The sequence below is a fragment of the Barbus barbus genome (assembly GCF_936440315.1).
Source record: "Barbus barbus genome assembly, chromosome: 12".
In the NCBI taxonomy this organism is placed as follows: domain Eukaryota; kingdom Metazoa; phylum Chordata; class Actinopteri; order Cypriniformes; family Cyprinidae; genus Barbus; species Barbus barbus.
Window position 1 is genome coordinate 11,512,850 of NC_136740.1, and position 27,612 is coordinate 11,540,461.

The window sequence follows — 27,612 nt, forward strand, 5'->3', positions numbered from 1 at the left end:
CGGGGGGATGTGCCCTAATTAGGGCGAAATTCCATCGAGCCTCAAAGGATGCGCAAACTGTCAGGGTCATCACGTAAAACAGTCGTTATTATCTTATGGTCTACCTTTTTTTTTTTATAAGTGGCATAAGCCATATTTGTGATCCTCTGGATATATTGATATTGATGCAGGGAAACTATAAAATTATGTGAAGTAACAAGAGACTTTTCATTATCTTTTTTCATGTTCAAGAAAAAAAATGGTTTCCTTAGAGTTTAATTCTCAAGAAATTTTTGAATTGATGCTACATGTCACTCTCAAAATAGTAATATAATATAAAGACTTATCTGGAAGGTCGACACAGAACCATTTGTTGAAAGGCCGTTTGATTCATGGAGACATACACAGCCATGTTTTTAAAGTGAAGTGACATACAGCCAAGTATGGTGACCCATACTCAGAATTCGTGCTCTGCATTTAACCCATCCAAAGTGCACACACACACAGCAGTGAACACACCGTGAACACACTCCCGGAGCAGTGTTGCAGTTGGGGGTTCGGTGCCTTGCTCAAGGGCACCTCAGTCGTGGTGTTGAGGGTGGAGAGAGCGCTGGACATTCACTCCCCCCACCTACAATCCCTGCCGGTCCGAGACTCGAACCCGCAACCTTTGGATTATGAATCTCTAACCATTAGGCCACGACTTCCCTTGGGCAGTTCTGTAATGGATACTAGGCATTAATAACTACAAACACTTGATCCTTGAATCAAAGAAAAGCGTGGAGGCAATATAACGCAAGATCCATCAAACATTTGATCCTGCTTCAGGAAAAAGAGAGAAAACACGATATTTCAAGAGACTGATTTATATAACAATGGAGAGATGTTATAAACATGAGAGATTATCATGAACATTAATGAGCTCCTGCAACATCGATATATAGTTTCACGCGTTTTAGAGAAAACGTGGAGAAACACAGAAATCAAAAAGAAAATACAATTCAGGTTTGTGGTTTCAGAGGACTCGAGCAGTGTCCATGCTGGTTCAGTTATTGCTTTTGCCTTAGGTAATGCCCAATGTCCGTTAAAAATAAATAAGAATTTCTCTCTGTTTTTGTACATTTCTGAACACACTTAGATCACCCGATTTGACTGGAAAATAAAGACACCTAATATCAAATATACACTTTCAGTCCACACAATTCAAGTATAAGAGAATATAGAGCGCATGATGCATTTAGTTCTTAATAAGCTTAGGTTATATTCATGAAATGTGCGTTATTCAATGAAACAAAGTCTAATAATATAAACCATAAGTAGGAGTATTTAACATTAAAAACCACCTTCTTTTTCATTATTAGATTATTTATATCTCGCGCTCCCCATTTTTTTTTCCCCCAGCAAAATAGATTTCAAGAATAGCCTATAGCTTACTTACTGCTGGTCTTGGTCAGATAATAGTAATAACAAAAATTAAATCCCTGTAAACTGAATAGTCATTTAACTGAGTAGAATGGAAAAAATAATAATAATAACAAATTAGCCTACCAGTAATAATAACAGCAATAATAATAGCCTAATAATAATAGCTTTAATTTCAAAAGAGATTACTGAGAATATGCATTTGTCGATGAAAAAGTCTCTCATAGGAATGAAGGTCACATCTCGCCTCGCAGCAGTCTCTGGGAGCCGGAATGTGCATCCACGAACTTGAAATGAACCATCTCGCCTAAATAATTTCTCAAGACGATCTAAAGCAAAGGGTTCGTGGTGTAATACTGCAAGCGGTCTCTGTTTAGTTTTTTTTCTTTCATTCTTCTGTTTTGAAACCATATTTTTACTTGACGGTCGGTGAGGTTGAGCATTCTGGAAAGCTGTAGCCTTTTTTCTTTGTTGATGTAAACACTGAAGAAAAATTCTCTCTCCAGCTCTCTGATCTGATATTTTGTGTAAGGACACCTCTTTTTCCGTGTCTTCTGTCCATCTGAAATGTAAGGAAGAAAGACTGTCAGTATCTGACTTTAACTTAATATTATTCCATAGAAATAATAAACAATCTCATTAAACGAATACAAGCAGAGACAACTGAATAGTTAATACACCCAATTACCGGTTTCCAAAATTTTGCGCAAATTGTAGCTGGTCTCTAAATGTAATTATACAAATTAAACGATAAATCCGTAATAACACATTATAGAATTAGCCCTAAATTAATGACATATCGAGTTCTACAACCGCACACTCGTCCAGGGTCGTTTGATAATGAGAAACCTTTAATAGAGACTAAAATTTCATGCATTACTTTTCATTGACCAAAAAAAAAAAAAAAACACATTAAAAGATTTATCAGTTGATATTTAAGAAAAACACCAGAACAATAGGCTACCTAAGAATTAAAATGTTATGTAAATTCCCTGTTGTACAACGTGCATTCAAAGGCGACAAATAAGCTAAGGATTTCTATTATCTCTTAAATAACATTTTTAATAAAAAGCCCAAACTGTAATGAAGCCTGGAATGCACACTTTTGAAGACTCAAAAGGAAATGGCCTATCATTCACGGCCAATTTCAATTTCGAGCACGTGATTACGCGTTTATACCAAAGTTTTGTTAGGGTAAATATACAGGGCCCTCTATAAACCTTATATGCTTATAAAACAGCATATAAAACCTTTAACAACAGCACGCTACATCAGAAACTTTCTCACTGCTTTAGTACGTACTACTGCTGCCGCTGAATTTCTCTTCGTTGTTACCGGAAGATGGCTCCGGGCTGCTCGTCTCTTCACAGCGCTCTGTCTCCTCCGTTCCCCGACAACTGTCGCTGCCTGTTTCCGCGGGCGGAGGCGCTTTCCCGGTTGCTCTGTCCACCGCCTGCTCGCTCGGGTGATTTTCCACGTTCCCGTACGCGGTCTCGAAAAACTGGTCAAACGCTTGGGGAAGAACTCCGTTCCTCCCTACGCTGCCATACACTGTGGACGTGTGGCTCGTGTTGGAGTGGTAAAGAACCGAGTTATTTTTCGATAACATGTCCCCCAAAGTTCCAGGATTGGACAGGCAGTCCCTGTGCACCATGTCTTCGGTCGCGTAGCAGTGTGGCAGATTGCCCCTGGAGTGCCACTTACTGGACGTGTCAATGGCATAGTCCCTGAAAGATACCTCTCTAACGCTCTGAACTTGTGGCAAACTGGACGTGGAGTATGAGTATGTCATGGGGCACGAAGACGGGGTCTGGGGCAGAAACGGAGGAAGGCTGGAAAATTCCGTTCCAGACACGTAATAAGCACAGCCGGGCAAATACATGTTAGACCCAACGGGTACCCGCTCATCAAAATCCATCATGACACTTGGTTGGGCACGCCACAACCATAGTACTGCCTCGCATCGTAGTACAGAGCTGCTTCAGCTTCAGTGGCTTTGAAGCAGATCAGCCGAGCAGAAATTTTGAGACGTGAGCTGACGTGGAGATCCATCTCCATCCATTCCAGAGAGCGCCAGTCATGTGACCAAGGGTAGAAATTGACATGTACCTCTTAGAATATTGTATGCCAACATGTGCAAATGTTCAAGTCGAGGAGTGAGCGATACTTTTCATTGATGAACGTGCGCTTGCAGTGGACCACGGTTGGATATGTTGACACTTTGGATTGCTGGAGAAACCCATCCATGCTTAACAGCCAACGCGCCTTAGTAAACATTACCAGGGCTTCTGATGTTTATGGATTTGTTCTATTAAGTCTCAAACATGTCGCTGTAACTCTCCATCCTTTTTCTCGCTGTAGTCTACGCTCTTAAAAATTAAGTTGCCATGAAGAAACATGAGAGGGTTTTTGCGGTGATGTCTACTTGCAATTTGAATTCGCAAGTGATGCTCTTTGTTAATTGATATAGTTGCATGTAGGCTAATAAACTGACTCGAACGCAATGTTATCGCCGTGCATGTGTTAAACTGAAACAGAATTGCGTTTCTGGCCTCATTTATCTGCCTTTATTTCACGATAATCAGTTCGGAATTATTTTAAACGTGGAATAGCCTACCCTTCGACCAATTGGCGTAAGAATACAGTACACTTTTATTCATAGTTTGTTTGAAAACGTTGTTTGCTCGTGTTAAAATAAAACACAAAACCACAGTTTGAAGTGTGGTCACAAATAGATTTTACAGCACAAAATAAAAGATAATTTAACAAAAGGCGCTTACAGCTAGTCCTATTATAATTGCGTTAATATACAATTTGGGTAGTTTTAGTAGCCTATATGTGTTGTAATGTTAGTATGAGAACAAACTCATTTAATTAATTACAGAATATGAATATAGTACACCTATTTCATGACTTTAAACAAGCTTCTCTTATTTGGAGCTCCATTTGCTTCATAAATTGCCCCCCCCCCCCCCCCCCCCCCCCCCCAACATATATTATTCATTAAATAAGACAGTTTAAGGGTAAATATGCATTCTCATGTGCAAAATTGCTAAAACGTTTTTTCGCTTGCCAACAAATATTTTAGGCAAGACAAAGGCGGTATTTGCCCGAGTTGGGCACTAGAGTCATGAAGTGAAGGGACTTGAAAACACAGTCGAGGCCCATAAAGTTTTAACTTGCTGTGGCCCCCGCAGAATCACATTTGATTAAACCATGAACAATGGCCGAAATGCTCAAATGCTAACATTTATAAAGAAAGAAAAAATATAATATTAAAAAATAAGGTTGCGCAACAAAATCTAACAGGAACATGCAGTAAAATCGTCCCAATTATCGGTTGCCCTGTTCAACAAGGAAAACGCGCTGTTTTGGGGAGATGGTTATATTTCTTTATGAATATTGTCAATATTAAGGCTTTTAATGAGTAATCTTTGGCTGGGAGGCGATGAAAACTAAAAGCAGTCTAGGACAGACGTGGTTTTATGGTGCTCTTGGTATCTTCCTCCAGCCATTGTCAGCTCAGACAAGCCATGGCCGTCGGAGAGTGATCACGAGACGCCACCTACTTGGAATTCGTGAACTTCAATGAGACCTGAAGTCACGGGTAAAAAGTATATTAAAGAGAGACAACGGCCCCGTGCGTTGTATCGGGTGAGAGTGATGTTTTTAGCACATCTTAGGTTTATAACCATAAGATCTAATGCACGTGTAGATAGATAAAAGGTTATCATGCATGTTTCGGACAGTAACTATTTCTATTATTTGGAGGTCATAATAGAAGATGTAGACATGGTCCACGTCTGGCTCCACGTGACTCTACAAAGAAACAGATTAAACTTTGCATTTAGTTTTGGCATGTTTAAGAGTTTGAGAACAAGATCTCAAGTTCGTGGAAGGGTGAGGGTCACTTGTGTAAGTGGTTGTTTACAAATAGCCCAAACAACCCCCCGGATGAGGTTTAAGGGTTTCCACCAGTAATTGTAATATTGCACGAAACTTTGGCATTTTTTGTAGGATTATTTTCGACTCACACGAATCAGGGAATCAATCAAATGACCGATAACTTTTCGCACTGGCTCAAGTTAGCACTTCTTTCTTGAGAAGCGCACAGTAATTGGTACAGTCCAAGCCAATTTGTCATCACTTCATAGGCTACATACTACTAACAAATGAAATTTATTCAGTTTTTTTTTTCAGTCCCCTTTGAAAAGCTGTGGCTTTGGATTTTTTTTCTCCTCCAAACTTCTCATCTGAAATTTTAATACGTTCAGTTGTCGTGTAAAAGCTGTAAAGCTCGCGCATAATTCTATTTGACGTAGCCTAATTCCACAACAATTTCAATTCTATTTATTTAAACAAATTTAGACTATTTAAACCGCAAAGACCTTTGATTGGAATAACTGAATTATAGATGTTCTTCAGAGACTTCTGGAAACGTATTATTGTTGCAAATAGAAATAACACTTTAATCCCATTTAGAAATAGGCTAAACGTACCGTTTTATAACAAAATCATTTAAATCATGATCGTAGCAAAAATAATGCATTACGATTAGTCCGCCTTTAATTTGCTTGAAAAAGCACTTTTATAGAAGACATTTGCTTGTGATTAATAAAAGAAAAGACAATGTCAGTTTGATGTGAAAATGTGATGTTACTGTCGAGTGGCCTTATACGCTTTGGTGCATTTAATTAGCACAAAATGTCTTTTCACTGCATTTTGTCGCAGTGCAGTTTTTTAATTTTTTTTTCTTTTCCCCTATAGAAATGACGTACGATGCTGCCATTATAAAGGCTCTTTGAAAATGTAGGTTTGGACAAGGCGTACGTTGTAACCGTTTATTAGTAGGTGAGTTTGTATGTATTAAAATATAGAAAACGATATTCCCAAAAAATAACTGTTGAACGGCTTTGTGCGTCCTTCACTGGGCAGTAAATGCCATAAAATAGATATTAATAAATATTAATAAATATTAATTGTAAATCGCGTGTTGAATAAATTATAATGTTCTATCAATAGTATCTGTAAGAAAGGAGATATATAACGCGTAATCTGTATTAAGTTAAAACACTAGAACGTTTGCGTCTGTAAACAAAAATAATTTATTCAAATTTTGTGTGCAGTAAAGAGTTAATCAGTCTGATAAAATTAATGAAATACTCATATGAAATGAGTAGGCTAGCCTATATAAAATCAGATTCTTCAAAATGTAGGCTATAGTTAATTTATAAACATTATAGTTATTTCTGCAGTAGGCAATTAGAGTAAAAGTAATTAGAGACGAGCACCTAATGTTAAAATGTTGTTTTTCGTATGAGCAATGAAGGAAAACGGCAATGGATTTGTTGTCGTTGTTGCTTGTTATTGCGGAAAAATAAGGAGGCAACAATAGCATATTACTGTTTCATATTAACTTGTGTTCGTGGATCATGCTGCATTATAGGCTATATTTGTATAATGTACATATCCGACCGAGAGCATATAAACATCACATATTTCATTTTACCGATAAATACAATTGTATAACATGTAACAATGTTATAAGCTACACTCAAAAATACTCAAAAGCATCTAAAAATACATTTTCACACACCGTCTCAAACACAGAACCGCTGGTTTACTAAAATGCCATTTCATTGAATGCCTTTGGGTGGCAGCACAGTCCAAATTAAAATGCTTGCTGAAACACAAACAGTGAATCCCGTCCATATGCTTCTCTCCACATTTTGCGTCTACTCGAGACCACAGCTCATAGGCTGCCCTCACATCCCACATGGAGATCATTTATTTGTGACTATTCAGCAGTGATAAACAAATTGCGAAATACTGGTGCAAATTCCCTCTAAATGTAAAGGTTTTGTTATTTTTTGCATTTGTAGAATAGAATAGTATAAACAGAATAGAATCAATGGGCAATTGTTAATGAAACAGTAACGATTCAAATGTATCATCTTATTTGAAATGCAGTTATATCAGTTCTGTGACAAGCACAAGAAGTTGATGAAAATTACATCTTTCTGGTTCTTTAAAAACGTAGACTATGCTGTTATCGTTTTTCAGAATAAAAATATTGGTGGTGAAACTTTACACGATGTGTCTTAATTAATTTCGCAAATGCAAAAATAAAAAGATAAGTAGCCTAATCAAAATAATCTGGATTATTTAATATGAGTGCATTTCATTTCTGGTGCTAGTGTTTATTATATTCTTAAAACTATATACTGATATCTTAGTGGCATTGGGTTTGGATTTAACTTAAGCAATTGGAATGTAAGTATGCATTCGAAAATGCATTTGTTGGGTAAGTAAACTATAATAAACTATCAAATATTCCAAAGTTTCTAAACAAATAATATGAATAGAAATAAATATATTAATTTGAAACGGTCACCAATTTTCCTTCACACGTTTTATTGGAATGAATTCTTACGTCTGTTTATTCGTTTTCTATTTTTGTAAAGGTTTCTTTCTTTCTTTCAGGTGTCATTTATTTGGTTATCTCTCATTTCTGTAAACTGGTTTCAGCAAGACGTTTTAATGCAATTTACATTTGTGACCCTGGACCACAAAACCAGTCTTAAGTCGCTGTATTTGTAGCAATAGCCAAAAATACATTGTATGGGTCAAAATTATCTTTTTTTTTTTTAATGCCAAAAATCATTAGGATATTAAGTAAAGATCATGTTCCATGAAGATATTTTGTACATTTCCTACCATAAATATATTAAAACTTAATTTTTAATTAGTAATATGCATTGCTAAGAACTTAATTTGGACAACTTTAAAGGCGATTTTCTCAATATTTAGATTTTTTTTGCACCCTCAGATTCCAGATGTTCAAATAGTTGTATCTCAGCCAAATATTGTCAGATCCTAACAAACCATAAATCAATGGAAAGCTTATTTATTCAGCTTTCATATGATGTATAAATCTCAATTTCGAAAAATTGACACTTAAGACTGGTTTTGTGGTCCAGGGTCACATATTTTGTTTTTTTTTTTTATATTTAGGGTCTACTGTAAATTCTTGCTGAAATTTGAATGAAGGAAAAGGTTGAAACATTGTTTTGTAATTTTGTTGGCAAAACATACCATATCTCGAGAGCAGTTATACTCTAAAACCTAAATTGGGGGTCTTTTAACTGCATTTAGGTCGTGGGTACATTACGCATGGTTGAAAGAAGATCGGAGAAGGAAAATAAATACCACTAATGTCGGACTGCATCTTTCCTCTGCCTTTCACTCACCTTTTTCTCGTTCGAATTTTTATTTCTGACTGTATGATTCAAATTCAAGTAGGTTCATTTACAAAATAAATAAAAAAGCACACAAAACATCGACTGTGATATTATCCCCATATTACCTGCTTTTGTATTTCGAAGTCATCGTTGTATCAGATAACTGGAAATACGCAAAACAGATTATTATACAAAGGTTTAAGTGCTTTGCTATTTATTAACGCAAACACACAAATCTCGTATTCTTAGATTTCTGATGTTTTTCTCAAATACTTCTATGAGGAACAATGAACTATCTTCGAGAAGTCAAGGCAAATACATATTTATGCCACTAGATGGCATCACCGTTACGCCCATGGAAAATGGTTCTCTAGGACAAAAAAAAAAAAAATCACTTTAAACTTCTCATCAGTGCTTCGACAACAATATCACAGCCACTATTCACTCATTCGTATTAGCAGCTGATATCCTTCTATTTTACTCATTATTTTCTGGAAACTGAATACATTAAATAGAAACTTATAATTTGCGATAAACATCTGTAGCTGTTTATGCATTTGTGTTAAACATTTTGGCAGAATGTTGACATTCGTAATAATTAGGCTATACAGATACAAATAAGGTAGTACATCATTTAATATGGGGAGTTTTATTTGCATATTGTCTGCAAGAACACATGAATGATTTTGTATATTTTGCAGGTGACTGAAAGCGACTTTGTAGACTATTTACAAATGTGCGTATGGGGTAGGCTGAATATAAAATAAAAGCTCAAAACAAAAACCTGTCACGACTTGGGGTAAATTTACTGTACAGTTAGCGTAAAGCATGCAAATCCACAGTCTAAAAGGTAGGCTACAGTTGTTTTTGATGTGTAAAAATAAAAAATACACGAATTTCCATGGTTTTGTCTGTTTAGCTTCACTGATTTTCTTTGCTGAAAGTGTATTTTACATTCCTCCCACGTCTTTGCCAAATACATTTATAGATTAAAACGAATAAAAAAAATCAAATGGTGAATATGGCTTCAGTATGTTCGCCTTTATTAGTGTCAGTGTCTTGGCAATATTCAGGGAAGTAAAATATACATTTCCCCTCCTGCGCATCTCCGCATAGTCTCTTGACGTGGAACAGATGATGGAATGGATTTCAGAATAAATAATGTTGAAGGTCCTTCCATTTATACCCCTTTGCTATTTCAGTTTTTAATTCTTTCAGACCTTAACCGATGCCCTTGTACTTGGTGACCACTTTCTTCTCTTTCACCCGCCTGTTTTGAAACCAAATGGTCACTTGTCGCTCGGTCAGGTTTGTGTGAGTAGATATCCTTCTTCGTTTGTCCTTAGTAATGAACTTATTTGTGGCATATTCTCGTTCTAGTTCCTTCAATTGAACCTTGGTGTAGGGAACCCGCTTCTTTCTCCCTCGACGCACCGAGGCTCCATCGGTACCCGACACAGTATCTAGGGGTCAGAAGAAAACCAAAATAAGGTTAGTTGCAATTGCAAAAACGTAATGAGAATAGATGTTCGTGTCAGAAATGTCAAATAATAAACCAGTAAATACAAACACAAAAAGCAGTGCAACAAAAGAAAACACCAAAACGTCGAGTGAAATATTAACACAAAAGCTATTTGCAATATATTGCAAAAAAGTGGTGAGAATACAATTTTACGACGAGGAATTTCTTGTTAGCTCCTTCGTTTTTAAATATCACTTGCTATTCTTAGGCCTTACGGTAAATTTTACGCACACTATATTTTTCGTTTAAATCCCTCGTGCGTTTGCTATTCCTAAAATAATAACACAGAATTACAGCATTTTTACCTTGAATAGACGATTTCCATAAGCTGTTTGACTGCGTTTGGTCTTTAGGGCAGTACACCGGACTGCTCCATCCGTTCGTGATTGCCCAGGGCTGGTACGTTTCAACAGGCAGAAGAGACTCGTGTCTGGGTTCCGCAGGGGTGCTCAGCGCAGGTACGACTGGCACGTCAAGATAACTCGGTACAGGCTGGTAAGGGCCAGACGAGTAACCCTGGTAGAAGGCGAATTCCTTAGCACGAGAATGGAACTCCTCTCCAGAAACAGACGTGTCCATGTATTTATCCCCATAGGAGGTGGGCTGCGTGCAGGACTTGGGCATCCTACACGGGTAATAGCTGCCGCCAAAATATCCATAGGGCAAAGAAGCACTGGGAGAGTTCTGTACGGCTGAACACGGACTGCATTGTTTGACAGGTTCCCCCATGCCCGATCCTGGCACCTCACTCGACGTGTAGGTTGTGCTCGGGGCCAAAGAAGACGGGTGGGCAATAAGATTCCTGCACTGGTTAGCAGCAAAATTGCCTCCCACAAATCCTTCCATGTTTTTGCTCATATCATCCAAGCCGTTGTCATAGAGAAACATCACCGGGTCAATCCAGCGGGAATGGAGGAGTAAAGACGCTGTCATAGCACGCCCTACATGGAGCCTACCAGCTCTTTTAGAATTCCCCAAGACTGAAAGGGAAGCAGTGGATCAGTGGAGTAACAGATATCCATGCGTCCCGTGTGCGTCAAGATCCAACTATTATTGGACGAGCGGAGGCACGTGACATGCAAAGAGGCTGATAAACGTCTAAACTGGAGATAACGCCGATCTAGCAATACAAGCATACTGCACTGAACTGAAACAAAGTGGAGGGATTTGGTCAAAAATAGCTATAAAGATTCTGGAGATAAGTTTTATCCTGACGAGGAAACCAAGTGCCATTCCATTGCGCAATGGGGCTGGTACATATTACGCACCTTCCTTTATAAGTATAGACTACAATTTAACAGTAAGATTATTGCACATTTGTAAATATCATTTTTTCACATAGACAGTAATGAAAAAGCTAACGCGGACAGCTTAACTTTTTATATATATAGCCTATATATATCTGGTGGCGTTTCGAACTCACCTTCTGTTCCTATGCTTTATATAAATATATTAAGAAAAACATTTGCTTGTCATCCAAGTCATTTGATGATGTGAAAATTAAACAAGCAACCAAAAATTCTTAAAGTGGCTATTTTCTTTCTTTATGTATTTTTTACTCTACGAAATTTTGCACAGCCACAGTGAACCACCACTGTAATACAATCGACCATTTCGAGCCCCATGAAATTGTCAAATAACAAATCACACTTTATGAAAATGACCACCAGTTTATTACTCTATACGGCTAGAAATCCAGCCCACAATTTGGCAAGACTCGTTTACATATGAGTTACACACTGCTGGAGGCCAAGGTCAAGTTGAAAGTTGGAGTCTAGCCAGGGCCCTTGTTGTCATTGAAGGCTAGACCGTCAGTCAGGAAACAACCACACATCTCCGGGTGCATTGTAAACAGGAGCACAAAGGTATTACTGCTTGTGATGCCACAGATTCAGCATGAACGTCTCTTGATCAATGTTTTCATTACAGCTTTGGTTATCTGATGTCTTGGCACAGAGGTCTGGCACTGCTGGAATTATAGCAAGACGATAGAGTAAAGAGACGTAGGCTTATATATATATATATATATAATAATAATAAACGTTAAATATTTAAATATGAATATTATTTCCTACCTATTAGGAGTCTATTATTATATTGATTATAGGATGCATGCATAATCAAATTTATTTCAATCTTATTTTAAATCAGTTTTATTTTTTTCTGAAATTAGCACAAAGGATGAGCAGCTATAGTAGCCCATACGAGGATACTGTACTCCATGACATAAAGGTTCAAAACATATTTGTATTTTATTTATTTATAAATTGAATTGCAGGCTAATAAATTCAAACACAAAAAAATGTGTAAGTTTCATATAGCTTCGTTTTGGAATGATTCTTTAAAATACAGTCAATAATATTTTTGACACCGAAACACCGAGTCCCTTACAGCTCAGAAACTGTTACTTTAATGTTGAATAATATCAGCCAGTAAGGTGATTTAATTTTTTAAACAATAGATTAATTCCTACTGTTGTTATTATTATTATGTGCACACAGCATAGCTGTTTATTGGAGCAGAGAAAAATGATAAACTGATAAATTAGAGTGCTGTTGAAGAATCAGGTCTTTTTTCAGTTAGCGGGCAGTCGTTTGTATATGCTCACTATCCAGCAGAGTACACAGGAAATAAGCTCGCTGCTGGCGTGCAAACACTGGCATGTTAGGCGCCAAGTCCCTATTTGATCTTTTTAAGGTTTCTTGAGCTATTAACGTTCAGCGTTGTTCTACCCTCTCACAAGAGCTGAGCTGTGAAAAAGACAAAGTCAACATGTGTACAGAAGGATGTGAGAATAGTTGCTGCACTAGATCTAGACGATTCAATGCACTTCTAAATTTACCTTGAAGATAGATGAGGCGACCGTTCATACATCAACATAAAAAAATCAATTGCTTCCTCAAGATTTTACGCAAAACACTTACTGTTTTTAGACTAGATTAGGCTACTTTAACCCGGTGAGCAGGCCAACTGTGGACTATTTAATATATCTATGCTATTTTATATTTATAAATTCACAGAGCATATTAATGATGGTGTTTATTTAAAAATTAGATATACTGTTACGTTTGTGGTAGTAAGATTTAGGATAATTTAAATCAATGTGGATAGCAAAAAAAAAAAATCTGTAAATGCGTCTGTAATTTCAAAGGACTGAAATAAGTCTTGTTGTAACAGTTTCAACCACCAACAAAGACACAGCGAGGCTTGGATCTAATATCTAAAACAGAGCACAAGACTGGAACTGAGTGAAATGTGTGCACATTTAGTTGCCTACATACCTCAAAAGAGAATCTGAAAACCAATAAAGACAAAGTAGTAGGGGCTTGTGTAAATGTATTAAAAGTAAATAGCCTATTTGAGAGGAACGAAGCCTTAAGACCTTATTTTATAAATAGCACATCAGGCTTTAGATCTCACTTAATATCACCTGCACTGCATTTCAGACACGTATTAACATTTATATTGCGTATGTCGCCTACTAATTAATAATGGATTGATATAATGTTTGCAAATGTAAATTGTAATTCGAAATTACAATGGCCAGAAGAATTACTTTCCAATTAATTATTCGTATGACGCTGTTTGATACAGTTTTACATGATCAGATATACGTAGAAATCTTTTTAAATGTGTGGTACTGGTCAGAAATATCTTTAAAAAAAAAAACAACTGCACGGCATTGGTCTTGTGGAATGATAATGGCCAGACCCATCTAAAATACATATTAATCAAGCAAATATAATAGTCTATTAATATAATTAATTATTAAAAATCTATATAATGCACGAAAAATCGAATTAATGCAGGCCTTAGAGAACCATATATGTCTGTGCTACGAAACAATTCAGATGAAATCATATTTAAATAAGCTATAACATTATTCCAAGATAAATAGTTGAAAATGAATGGATTGGATATTTTTTCTGCAGGTTATTGTTGCACTGGAATAAAACTGTATTAAAATAAATGCAAAGGTTTTTAAATGTAACAACTTCGATGCTTTGGAGCAGAAACTCTATGTCCAGTATATTCCAGTTGTCCAGTTTACTTTCAGTGCTGATAAAATATCTCCAACCATTATGCAACAATAAATGAAATGTTAAGCCCACCATTAAAAAGAGAAAATCTATATTTTTACAATATATTCTGTTTTAGCAAAGATCGCATTACCTTAGTTAATGTTTTAATGAAATGTGGAAGAAATAGTTTTATTGGCACATCATGATTCAAAGTCCAAACATTCGTCATAGGTATAATTCTTTCTCTGAAACCAAACAGTTTGACTGAAATACTATTTGTGTGTTGCATGTGTGTTATAGGCTATATTGCAGCGAAAAGAGACTATTTTTAATTTAACTCTTTTTAATGTCCATGCTATTATAAGATATAAGTAAAAAAATCATTATCCTGAATGATACAATTTTGCAAATAAAGTGTTGGAAAAAAAATGCCAATGAAAGAACTTTCTAAAAAAAAAAATTCAAACAAACGTCTCAAAGATTATGAATATTAGTACTCAATTACTAAATAAAATGATTTATATAAATGATTTTTTTTAATGAAACAATGTGTGAAAATTAAACATATTTGTTTGGATAATTATAAGGCAAGGAGTGATAGATGGACCCATGTTTATTTACGATAAACACACCGGACCTCTCAGCTAATTCTGTATCGAGTTCTCAAACCTGTCTGTTCTGGAAATCCAGATAGTGAGGTCTCAGTTGGCATGCTGTATTTCAAGCAGTTAAACCTAACAACCACATTACACCATACTCAAAATCCAAGTATAGGACACATATGCTATTTCGACCACACCTGCTGCTCGTGTCAAGGTCCATACAATTAAATAAAACATATTAAACCTACTGTACGTATTTGTCACATGAAAAATGAAATTAAATCAAACAATTCATTAAATATAATTTGAGAGAACTCGTAGTTCATGGAGCATGACGCAGCAAGAGTTTTACTTTGAAGTGTCTTGTCTATTTTGATCATTTCAGAAATAAAAATTAATATAGGCAAAAAAAAAAAAAAAAAAAACGACCTGCGGAAGAAAAATCGTGTAAAATGACAATATAATTACAATTACACAAAGAATGCGCACACTTAACGATATTAAATAACTCGAAGATCACACATCTGAGCTGTACCAGAGTCATATAAGAGTTCCCATCCGTTGGATAGTTTTAGAAACATGTTTTATTCAATCAATACACCTTTAACGGCTAGGCAAAAAAAAAAAAAAAAAAAATATATATATATATATAAAAAAAATGGTCCCATGGTCCTATTTGTAAGACCTGCCAACTAGATAACACAGCACTTAGGCCTCCATGCTTAATGGACTTTTTATGGGTTTGTCCTGTGATCATGTGACCTCTAGCATTATGGCCTCTCTGTGGCTCTTTGGTGGGTAGATCAGAAACATACCGCTGACTGCTTTTTCCCTCGTTTTGGAAACCAGGAGAGCAAGTGTGTCACAAGAAGAGGCGAAAGACAATGAGAGAAGATGGAGCAGCAACGCAAAGTTCTGAGGGGAGAAATTGGGGAAAAGGAAAATATTGAGCAAGAGAGAAAGTCAGGAGTCATGAAGACAAACCTGATTATGTTCCTCACAACCTGTATCTTGACTGTATCATTATTAGCGTCATGGAACCAAGACACACAAACAGACGAAATTACATATTAATGATTGCTTGAATATTTGTATGGGTTCTTGACCTTGAAATATCATTTATCTTCTCACCCTTATGGCATTCCAAACCATTATGAATTAATGTTTTTTAGAAAACAAATTATATTTTGTCCATACAATTAAAGTCAATGGGGTCTTAAATTGTTTTGATGCCCATTGACTTGATAAAAACAATTCATGCGTTCTATGAGAAAAAAAAAAAAAGGTTTTGGACAGAGTAAATAGTGACGAAATTATTATTTGTGGGTCCAGTCTAACACTGAGAACATGAAAAGAAAAATAATACAATTTCCTTGATGTGTAAAATATTTATAGTGCTGATGAGTCATCTTTATTGTGCATGTTAAGTGCCACTGAATTCAAGGTGAGGCTTCATAAACAAGCATCAAAAAACATTCCACTGCTTGACCTTGAAGAGAGGGAGGAGACCAGGTAAACATATGTGCTTTGTTGCATTTTAACTGGTTAACCACATTAATCAGGATTACCAATGCAATTGTAAACCTGACTTAGTTCCCTTACAATACCACTTCAGTTTCCAGGTTTGTATACAACTGAAAAATAGGTGTTATAAACCTGTATCAACACGCCAGTCTTAACATCAAAGCTACACATATTTCCTGCTTTAATTTCCAGGTGTTTAAATGTACATGAAAACATGTAGATCCAACAGCATTAACAATTACCAAGACTAGCCCACAGCAAATTAAGACACAGATACATTAAAGACAAAATCTAAAACTGTACATGATGCAAAGAATAGGAGTGTAACGGCTGAGCTGAATCTTGCAAGTTTGTGAGAATGAAATGTTACATATTTGTTAGCCTTCAGATCAGCAATGAAGGCAAGAAAAAAACAAATCTGAACAAAAATTAAATTCACAGCATTTCATCAATTGATTGGTGCTTTACTACATGAGTGGGCCCACAAAAGTAACATGATTCCAACAGGAACTCACAGCCTCAAACATTACACACACACATCTTTCCCACTACCATCCAATCTACCTATGTATTCACGCACTCATTTATGGCTCCCAGCACACGCATGCCAATGAAATCACATAGTTGTGTCAAAGTTTTGCATGTCAGGTCATGTGAAAGGCAGGCAGTGCTGGATAAGGCTGTGGAGGGGGCAGAGAGTGTTGCCTTCTACTGGCCCTCCTCTTCTCGAAGGAACTGGAAGACAGATGAGAAGTCCTTGCTGGCGTAGCCGCGTGCGCACATCATGCGGTAAATCTGATGGGCCAGAGAGCCCACCGGCACTGAGGTCTTTGTGTTAGTTGCTGTATTCTGAGCAAGTCCCAGATCCTGAGGATAAATGATAGCAAATGTCCATGAGAGATACACATAACTATTAGATATCTTCTTGCATTAAAAAGGCTATCTGCAACAGAATACAGGGTCTCAAGGCAATTTTAAAGACGACAATTACTAAATTAACATGCAGTCTTAAAATTAACAAATTAATCTGAAGCATTGCTAATACAAGACGTTTACATTTAGAGACATACTGACAGTGTTCCATTAAATTTATTCCTTAATTTTTATTAAGTTCTTAAAGTCCTAACTTTATTATCATAAACATACCTTCATGAGTAGAAAAATCTAGTATTATCCTGAAGGGGTTAAATTTTTATTAGGCCATTTTTGAGACCCCCTTCTTGAATCAGGCATGTATTTTTTTTTACTGTACAAATAAATGCAGCATTGCTGAGCAGAAGAAACTTCTTTTAAAACATTAGAAAATATTACAGATCCCAATTTGAACACTATGTGTGAATGTTACAATAAATGAATTAATAGAGCTGGTTGTAATTATCATTATTGCCTTTTTTATTTTACAGAACAACAGAAAGATTACAATACTAACATTTATGAGTGTTGGAGTTCTTGCTTTTGCTCAGCTTTTATTTTGGCAGAAACCTCATTTGGCAGAGACCTCAGTGCTTCTTTTTGTTGACAAACAGATTTATAAATGATTCTTATGAATTTGGGAAGATGTTTGTCGCATGTATCGCATTGTCACATGCCTTGTAAAAATTCATAAAAATGATACTGACCAACTGACACTGTTTCAGCACAGATTTTTGTCATGCTTTGGATTTGAACCCTCACTAACGAGCTCATCATCGTTGTTATAATACATGCAATTTGTGAGTGTATTACAAAACAACATTCTGCAGTTTATTTACTAATTGCTTAAGGCCATTACGCAATTTCAATCATCATACAGTAATCAGCAACAACCACCCTCTTCTCATCAAAGGCATGCGATGCGGTACTAAATCTTTCGGTGTCGGTGCTTAATGGTTTTTCCGTCTTTCTTGGACAGTTTTAAATGATTCCACACTGCTGACAAGTTTGCTGCAATATATAGAGTGCGCGCCTCTCACTTTACGCTGGTTGCTATTTGATCGTGTCACATCATTGTTCGGTACAATTTATTCGATCTTTTCACTTATTCTAAAATTAAATTATAATTTGGTTGCTAAACATTTGGTGCATCCCTATTTAGCAGCAAATCAGCACATTAGAATAAAAACTCAGCTTTGCCATCACAGGAATAAGTTACATTTTAAAATATATTCACATTGTAAAAAAATAAACAACTACCATATTTACTGCATTTGTTGATAAAAAAAACAACTTCTCAAACTCTTTATTCCAAACATTTGAACACCAATATAAAAAGTGGAAAAATAGACTAATCAGCTATTTAGGTTATTAGTTACCTCTTATGTTAGTAATAACCACTGTAGAAACAAATATATGAAAAACAATGCAAACCTTGGCCATTAGTGTAGTTCCGAATCCGCCCTGGTAGTTGTTTGCTGAGGGCACTCCCTCCATAACTCCCGGGACAGGGTTGTATGTGTCACTTGACCAGCAGCGGCCAGAGCTCATGTTCAAGATCTTCGCCAGAAGTTTTGGGTCAAGCCCTAATCTGTGAATGCACAAATTTTAATAAAGCCATCCATTCAGGTTAAAAAGTAGAAAATAATACAATCTGTAGAAAAAGGCCATTCAAGATGTAGAGGAGTTTGTTTCTTCATCAGAACAGATTTGGCCAGAAGTGAGAGTTTAAAGTTAAATATAACGGATTTGTTTCTTTTACGAACACACAGCTTTCCACTTCAAAAGATGTTTATCGACATACTTAAATCGTGTGGATTACTGTGATGCTTTTATCAACTATTTTGAACTCTGACGGCACCCAGAATTCAAAACTGGTGATGAAGTGATTCTATAATTCTTCAAATCTGTTCTGATAAAGAAACAAACTCATCTACATCTATCTTGGATGGCCTGAGAGTGAGTACATTTCCATCAAATTGTCTTTTTTGGGTGCACTTATTCCTTCAATTAATTCAACTGTGAACTGCACCTGATTCCCAAGTTCATGGTCTCTGCTGTTCCAATCATCCCGATGGCCAGCAGCATATTGTTGCAGATTTTAGCTGCCTACAAACAAGGAAGAGAGAGATTATGACCAGAAATAAATCAGCCCTTTTCTAAGAATGGCACTATATTTTAAAAGGCATCCTGTTTGTACCTGTCCGGTGCCAACTTGGCCACAATACACCACATTAGCACCCATACAGCTTAGAAGCTCCTTGGCTGCATTGAATTCCTCCTCTGGCCCACCAACCATAAAGGTGAGCTTACCTAAAGAGGCAGCACCAACACCTGAGAGAAATATAGACAACAATGCAGATCATATTACACACATACAGTACATTACGCACACTTAAGGTACAGTTCCCCCAAAAATGAAAATTCTGTAATTTATGCATACATGTTGTTTCAAACGTGCATGACTTCTGCAGAACACAAGATATATTTTTTAAGAGCATTACAGCTGTTTGTGTCCATAATTTGTATCATTAACAGAGACAGAGTTTTAAAGGGATAGTTCACCCAAAAATTAAAATTGTCATTAATTACTCATCCTCATGTCATTCCAAACCCGTAAAACCTTTGTTCATCTTCGGAACACAAATTAAGATGTTTCTGATGAAATCTGAGAGCTTTCTAACCATGCATAGACAGCAAGGGAACTACCACGTTTAAGACCCAGAAAGGTTGTAAGGACATCCTTAAAATAGTCCATGTGACATCAGTAGTTCAACCATATTTTTATGAACTTTTTTGGGTAAACTATCCCTTTAAGCTTTTTTTTTTTTTTTCACTGAAATAAAACTGAACACTGACTACATCAAATCTGATGTTGGTCTTGTGACATCAAAGAACCAATGAGGTTTTATGTTAGCTGATATTTGAAGTTTGTGAGGTTCTCTCGTTAGGTTAACGGAGACCTACATTTGGATTTGTTCATCAGACAAAGTGAGTCAAAGCTACTTCAGCAGACTTTGGAGTTTGGGCCACTTGAGTCACATGGACAGGATATGGAGCTTGAAGTTTCTGGACACCACAAATTTTTTTATTGTTAGGACAAAAACAGCTGAAACATTTGGCAAAATATCTCCTTGCGTTATTCAGAAGAAAAAGTCCATATGAAATTAAACCAACATGAGGGTGAGGAAAAGCAAGAATTCTTTAGGGTGAACCCGTTTAAACTGACATACAAGCTCAAGTTCCACAGAAGACCACTGTAACAATAACAATGGAAGTGATGTTTCGATCAAACGCGTCACTGAAATGACCAATCCGAGAATTAGCATCCACATGCATGAACAAGTGACTTAAGCTCTAATGCGATTGTGTCCACATCATCATACCAGTAACCTCTTTAAGCTTAAAGGATCGAGAGGACGTGTCTTCAAAATGTAACACCATCGAAGTGCCATAATTACTCTCAGAGAGGAAAGTTCTATAAATGCACAAGCACTTCACCATCTGCTGTGAACACAGACGCACATGACGTCAGGGACAGTTTGTTGTGGCGCACGTTTCATTAAGCCTCCTTCACAGGCGCTAACACGGAGCTGAGAATAATGTCTGGAGGGTCTAAGTAAAGAGAATGAGCAGGTCTGTGGATTTCTTATGACTGTTTCACAAACCAAGAGCGGGCCCAACAGTATGTTAGCCAAACCCCACTGACGCATATGAATCGGGATAGGCAACAATTTAAGGAAAGCAAACTAGAAGCACATTGTTTTTATGTGCCCAAAGACCAGAGGAAACAACTTCCTGATTAAAAAGGAGGATCGTCATAAAGCACAAACTAGCTGTTGACTGAGTTAAAGCTTTCTTGTTAGGCGACAACACAGGCCGTTTTCACACCTCATGCAAGTTTATAAGCAGCACACAAATTCAAGAAAAGTATGTGCATAGTACATTACACTAGACTTATAAAAAGTCAATTTTGACACAAATGGATTGCTATTTAAAGGGGTCATTTGCTTTAATTTTATTTCTATGATCCACTTGTATAAAAAAAAAAAAAATAATTATATACATTTGCCTTTAAGAAACAAGAAACAGCACCTTTTCTCAGGATCTGCTCTAATGCTTTCGGGTTTGTAGTCATGTCAAATTGTTCTCAACGCCCCCATCCTTCAATACGGAATCATCAGGGAAAAAACTCCAGTCACTCTTTCCTACCACTAGGATCCTTCGGAATGATATGAAAAGAGACATTACAGTGGCTATCCTAAAAGATCAAGGATTATTTGATAGATACATTATGATATAACCCCAATTAATTACTGGCTCTCAACCAGGGGGTCAGGGCCCAGTAGAGGGCATCAGCAAAAACAAAACAAGCATTACCCAATCAATCAAATAAATGAAAATTAAACTTGTTTTAATTCACCCATTTTTCTTTGAAGAATCAGGGTTCCCATAGTCTAGAAACATGTTGCCTAATTTTAAGTGTTTTCTAAACCTGGAAAAGTAAATGTAATATAATAAAATCCATGGGCATGCATTAAAAATAAAACATTGGCTAATTTTGCAGCTCAATGATGACATTAAAATAAATAACGATTTAAAAGGTGGGTGGAGGGACTGAACTATTCAATGCAATAAAATGTTAAAAGACGACTATTTTTGTGAATGTGGATCATGGTTTCACATGTTATAAATATACATTTGTTTTCTGTTTATTCCAAGCTGTAAAATGTTATTGTGAAGAAACTGAAATCGTAAAATAAATAAAGAAAAAATACATTTTATCCTTAATGATTATCTATAAAAAAAAAAAAACAATCGAAACTGCAAAAATTATGGCGCTTTTAAATATTATTGAATATCGAACAACCAAAATGGTTGTGAACCACTGCATTAAAAGGAAGAAAATATTGGTTGCATTACAAAACCGGTGGAGGTCCAAGCTTTACCCAGTTGAAAGTCTGCAGTTTTGATACTAATCACTAGTAGTGCCAGTGAATGTCTGAATCTGACACTAACAATATGAAGGAGGGGAAAAAATAAATAAAAGAACTGCCTATGCATGTATGATTAGTCAAATCAATGACAATGAACTGTGGAAGCAACACTGTAGAACAGGGATCCTCAAATCTGGCCCACTCCTGCAGAGTTTAGCTCTAACCCTAATCAAACACACCTGAGCATGCTAATCAGAGTCTTCAAGATCATTAGAAAATAACAGGTAGGTCAGTTTGATCAGGGTTGGAGCTAAACTCTGCAGCAGATTGGCCCTCCAGGGAAAGATCTGAGGAACCCTGCTGTAGAACAACAAAAGGAACAGTTCCTTCTTAATATTGCGGAGCTCAAAACTGCCCCAGACAGCCAGGCTGAGTGTAAAGAAGTGGATACCTTTAATTCAGTGCAGTGGGAAAGAAAGCAAAGGCATAAATCTGAGTTAACTACTACACTAGGTTTTAGGACACATCTGAGACGCTCAAAGAAAGTGGGTCTTATTAGGCTGCAAGGTGGACAGAAATAAAATAAGGCCACTACAAGGCCATGAATCATTCTCCGTTCAATTCCTTTCACTTCCCTCATAATTTAAGCAAAACCGCTGCCTATATTAGTCAAGGTTCTCTTCTCAGTCTACATGTCTTGGTAATTACATAGGACAAAACCTTAGTTTGCACATGAAATTATTCTTACTGAAGCGCTCTTTTATTGGATACTGAGGAATGTACCTCTGCACAGATTCAGACGTCCCAATTTGCATACTATTCGATACCAGTTTATTTATTAAATCGTGCAAGTAGTGCGTTTACACTGAAAATTCCAAGTAGTGCACTTCAAATACTAGATGCACGTTTCAAAAAAGTGTGAATGAAAAAACATGTTGTGGGACGTTATCCTATACAGTATAGGTTTCTAAAAGAAGGGTTACATGAGATTATGGCATTAGAGATCCTGATTTTCAGCACTTGTCTCCATTTTCACCATAAGTTGAGGTCACGGGATCAATTCCCAGATGCTGGCTTTTGATTTAGTCTATAACTCAAAGAGTCCACACCAATGGCTGGATTAAGAAAATGGACAAGATGAGATAGGTGATAAAACTCTTTCCTATCAACAAACCTGCAAATCACCCATTTCAGACTAAAACAGAGGACAGAAAGAATAAAACTTGAGCTGTAACTGGTGTATCCTGAAAATGCATGGGTTTTGTAAATGGGCAGTTGACAAATAAAAATTGGACTGTTTCCTATGGTGTGACATAGCAAAAAAAAAAAACTTAACATACAAATAACATGAGAAAAATGTATCTTCATTCTTAGAGTTACAAATATCTATATAATTTATTAGAAGATATTTATCTTCAATGTTAGTTTTCTTTTTTTTTTTTACTTTTTTTTCCGTCACACCATAGGACACATTGATATGTCAACTACCCATCTATATCTTTACCAAACTACACTATTACCACATAAACACAGTTGTAGTTTGCTTGCTGCAGCAAGGAGAAACTAAAGTCAAAGGATGGTTACGATCATCAATGCGAAACTGAATTCCACTCTGCTTGAATTGGAGCCAAAGATTCTTTACCTATTCCCAGACAGTGACTAGTTGTGTAACAGACTATGGGTGTGTGATTTATGAAACCTTTAAAACATGCACTAACAAACATTGTCTGCACTTACATATGCGGTTTGTGGGCAGTCAGGGTTCAGGTCACGGTGATGACACACTACGCAAGTTACCGCATCTACGTCTAGCATGCATACAGTGTTGGGTAGGAAGTGGGAGTTTTTGTCATCTCACCTCCAGACACTGGGGCATCCATGAAAACAGCTCCAAGTTTCTCTGCGGCAACTGACATTTCCTTGGAGACAGCTGGATCAATAGTGCTGGAATCTAAGAGTAGGGATCCCTTCTTCACTTTCCTGGTGTAAAGTACAGATATCAGTAAACAAGATCTGTCCAGTACGGGTGTCATGTCTTTAAAATACCGACTTTTAACATTTCCCACCACAAATCAGCTAAAATTACATTTAATCCAGATATTATCTAAATTTAAATTATGGCTTTATCAAATATGTTGGATGAGACAAATATGGATGATTTTTTTAACCCGCTCAAATTATGTTTGCTAAATAAACTGAAGTTCAAATGTTGTGTTCAGCAAAATCTATATAGCCTTTTAAGGAAAGACTTCCTTACTTCAGGATGCCATTTGGGCCTGTATACACATCAATAACATTGGGGCTGGAGGGAAGCATGGTGATGATTCGATCTGCTTTGTCTGCCACATCCGCAGGGCTATCCAGGATCTGAGAACATGGGGGAAAAAGGAAGTGTGTGTAATTCAAGCAATATAAATAAAATAAAATACATCTCACTCAAAAAAAAAAAAAAAGGTTTCTATATACTGTCAGACTGAAATAATATAAGAAAGATTTTTTTGCAAAAATGTGTACATTGCAGTCTTTAACAAGTCAGATGTGACCAGGATAAGTTTTATGTCCGTTATCCTGACCTGAGCTCCTAGTTCCTGTAGCTCTTTGCAGGACTCTGGAAATACATCTGAGGCTATCACTGGATATCCATGTTTCATGAGGTTCTTTGCCATTGGGTTTCCCATGTTCCCCAGGCCAATGAAGCCCACCTGGGTTTTAGAGGCCATGGACCTGATGGAGACTAAAAAGAGACACGAATTATATAATTAGCGTCATATTTAGAATTTCACATCGGATATTTTAGCATTTAACATATGACTGTTACAGATTAAACTAATGAAAATGTGACGTGCAGAGTCTAAGAATAGATAAGTCTCTGCATGTTGACCTAGAGGCAGATATGTGCAAATACACTGGATTTTATATAATTTTTTTTTTTTTGATATATAAAATTAAAAAACAAAACGAATCCGTAAAAAGAGCACCACAGAAAGCTGATCAAATTCTTGTTTACTACTTAAGTCTGAATAATGCTTTATCCTTTTACAACCTCAATCTGGTTAGATGAACTTGATTTATCATGATATATTAAATCTCACTCTTAGATATATCGGAAAAGACTTTGCAACTGTAACAATTTAACAACAGTCCATCAATTAGTTCAATGGCGGCGGAGTCTGATCACAATAAGTAACGTTATAAGTTAATTGTCTTCTCGTGTTTCAGTGACTTTAGCCTAACAGCTATTACCGAGAGCTGCCAGTGCATTGCATTATATCAGATGTTTGCCGCATAGAAATGCACAGTAGTAGACAAAAAAAAACATAACATTTTTAGGATAACGGTGCAAACACATTACCCTGCACGGCGTTGACATGGTTATGACACTTTCCAACTAGACACCGCGAGCCCCTTAACAGAGCGGCCATGCTGCTTCGCTCTTGACCTTCGACTTACAGTGACGCCATTGGATAATCGATGACTGACACATGAGCCTCCATACGTGTTATTCCTCTCGGAACTCTTCGTCCAATCACATTCAAGGGAAGGCGGGACATCCTTCAAATCTCATAATAGATCAATGGATGAACAAAAATAACATGTAACTGCCCTTATTTAGTCTGCTATTTAATTTACCTCAACAAACCTTTATTATTTGTATTTAATAAAAGGATTTAATCGTATTTAAGTATATGCAAACAGAAACATTTGTCATAATATTGCACAAACTTACTCAACCTTAGGACAATTTTGAACTTAAGTAGCCTATAAAACTACGCGAAAACGACATTTCTTATGGTTAATTAAACAATGTAAATATGTAGAGTTTGTTTGAGTGCATCATGTGTTGATAATTGTGTGAACCAAGAACAGTATATTCTTTTGCTAGATTAATCAAGTTAATTTTTATTCATTTATTTTTATTTTTTTACAGGTTAACTAACTAAATGTGAATCCAATACCTTTTAAACACGAATAATATTCTGTATAATAATAATATACGTTAGTCTGGTGAGTGGAAACATAGATATATGAGTGGAAACTACATGACGATGAAAACTGGATTGAGCTGTGGCGGATATGATGTGTTGTTGTTGTTATTGTTGTTGTGTTGTTCCGGGAAACCACTGACATGAGCAGAGCAGGGGGATGTACTTGCGCTGAGACTGGAAAGTGCGTCAAAAACAGCGCTGGGGTTTTTTGTGATACTTCAGCATGAAAATTAGGTATTGTGCCGTCTTTTACTCACTTGTATTGTCTGTTTATATGCTTATTAGTCTTAAGTATCTATTATGATTGTATGTTAACTGACTTTTAATATAATTTTGAGCTGTGTTGTGGTGAAAGACATGAAAAGGGCTATTCCTGAACTATCGGCCTCACACTTTGACTTGTCTTGGGATAATAACTGATGCATTTTTATACAGAAATAAAGACCAGATAAGATGTGGATTTGGGATGATTGAACCCTGATTGAATGGCAAAAGCTAATACGCTGTAATTGTCTTGACATTATGGTTTGTTATTGTTTAGCCAGACGGCTAAGGCGAGCTAAAACCTGCTAGCACGCTACATCGCTACCACTAGCTTAGCTAATATAGAAAACTCGATGAATATATTTGGTATAAACATATACAATTTATATACTATGCGGTATGACATATATTTTTTATTTAACTTTTCCTCGTTTTAACATGATTAACACTCGAAGTTGTAATAAGTGTAAGGGCTAGTAACTTCGGCCTATTAGCAAAACATTTATGTCTAGAAATCAAGTCATTGATTGACAGTCATTTATATTTTTCGGCTAAATTATATAAGGTCACATTTATTTTTTTTGTTGTGCTATTTTTAGAGACACGACCTTTGGATTGTCAGGGAAAATAGTGTCACGGAAGTTATAACTTAACTAAGTTAAATAGCCGCAATAAATGCAGTTTTGTTGTTACGGGGTTAAGTGATAGAGTAAACATGGTGAAAACTGCATTTTACAGTTCAAGTCAACAAGACACGTCATGTGGGACGTCGCGACTCGGATAAAGGTCATAATAATTTAGATTTGAGAGAGGGGGGGAGCTATTCTGTTCTATGGGCGTTTATCGCAAGTTTACACGCCTTCTCATGCTGAAATGTCCTCAACATTATGAAGCTGCTTTCTTTTTTTTTTTCGGTAGAGCTCAGCTTTTTCTGAAAGCGTGTCAGGAATTTCCTGCTCTGCAGCTGTACTCTTATCACACAAGATTATGTTTATTTAGATTAAAAAATGAAAAAAATTAGCAGTGTGAATCACTTTAAGTGACAGCTTAGTGAAGAATTGGTAAAGAAGGTTTTTTATGTACAACGTGTAACTCAAATAATTTGCAATCAAGGTCTTCGCTGCTGAAATATATGTAGGTATCACCATGATTACAAGACAAATTACTTTTTCTTATCAGTGCAGCTAGTGTTGACTGTTCA

At 36.4% G+C, this 27,612-nt stretch overlaps 4 protein-coding genes across 5 annotated transcripts in view; 1 reads left to right on the forward strand and 3 right to left on the reverse strand.

Annotated features, from left to right (window-relative positions):
• Positions 1 to 1,730: 1,730 nt before the first annotated feature.
• Positions 1,731 to 3,322, reverse strand: hoxa11b (homeobox A11b; the record flags this gene model as incomplete). The annotated part of the gene is made up of 2 exons (XM_079429997.1): positions 1,731 to 1,963; positions 2,704 to 3,322. The coding sequence occupies 2 exons, from the start codon at positions 3,320 to 3,322 to the stop codon at positions 1,731 to 1,733; spliced, it is 852 nt and encodes a 283-aa protein (XP_079286123.1).
• Positions 3,323 to 9,261: 5,939 nt separating this feature from the next.
• On the reverse strand, positions 9,262 to 11,140 carry LOC306877615 (homeobox protein Hox-A13b-like). Its single transcript, XM_079429475.1, has 2 exons — positions 10,470 to 11,140; positions 9,262 to 10,105 (listed from the first exon to the last, which is right to left on the reverse strand). Exons 1-2 carry the CDS (start codon positions 11,095 to 11,097, stop codon positions 9,864 to 9,866), a joined length of 870 nt encoding a protein of 289 aa, XP_079285601.1. The 5' UTR covers positions 11,098 to 11,140; the 3' UTR covers positions 9,262 to 9,863.
• Positions 11,141 to 15,867: 4,727 nt separating this feature from the next.
• On the reverse strand, positions 15,868 to 25,638 carry LOC306877731 (3-hydroxyisobutyrate dehydrogenase, mitochondrial-like). The gene is made up of 8 exons (XM_079429669.1): positions 25,514 to 25,638; positions 24,735 to 24,895; positions 24,419 to 24,528; positions 24,020 to 24,141; positions 19,425 to 19,558; positions 19,257 to 19,333; positions 18,659 to 18,815; positions 15,868 to 17,179 (listed from the first exon to the last, which is right to left on the reverse strand). Exons 1-8 carry the CDS (start codon positions 25,581 to 25,583, stop codon positions 17,021 to 17,023), a joined length of 990 nt encoding a protein of 329 aa, XP_079285795.1. The 5' UTR covers positions 25,584 to 25,638; the 3' UTR covers positions 15,868 to 17,020.
• Positions 25,639 to 26,192: 554 nt separating this feature from the next.
• The window catches only part of LOC306878307 (tax1-binding protein 1 homolog B-like), a 32,998-nt gene continuing 31,578 nt past the window's right edge, over positions 26,193 to 27,612 (forward strand). The window contains exon 1 of one of the 2 annotated variants that reach the window (XM_079430574.1): positions 26,193 to 26,381. The gene's annotated coding sequence lies outside the window, so the exon portion shown is untranslated. The remainder of the gene's footprint in view (positions 26,382 to 27,612) is intronic. The other variant, XM_079430573.1, reaches the window with a different exon arrangement.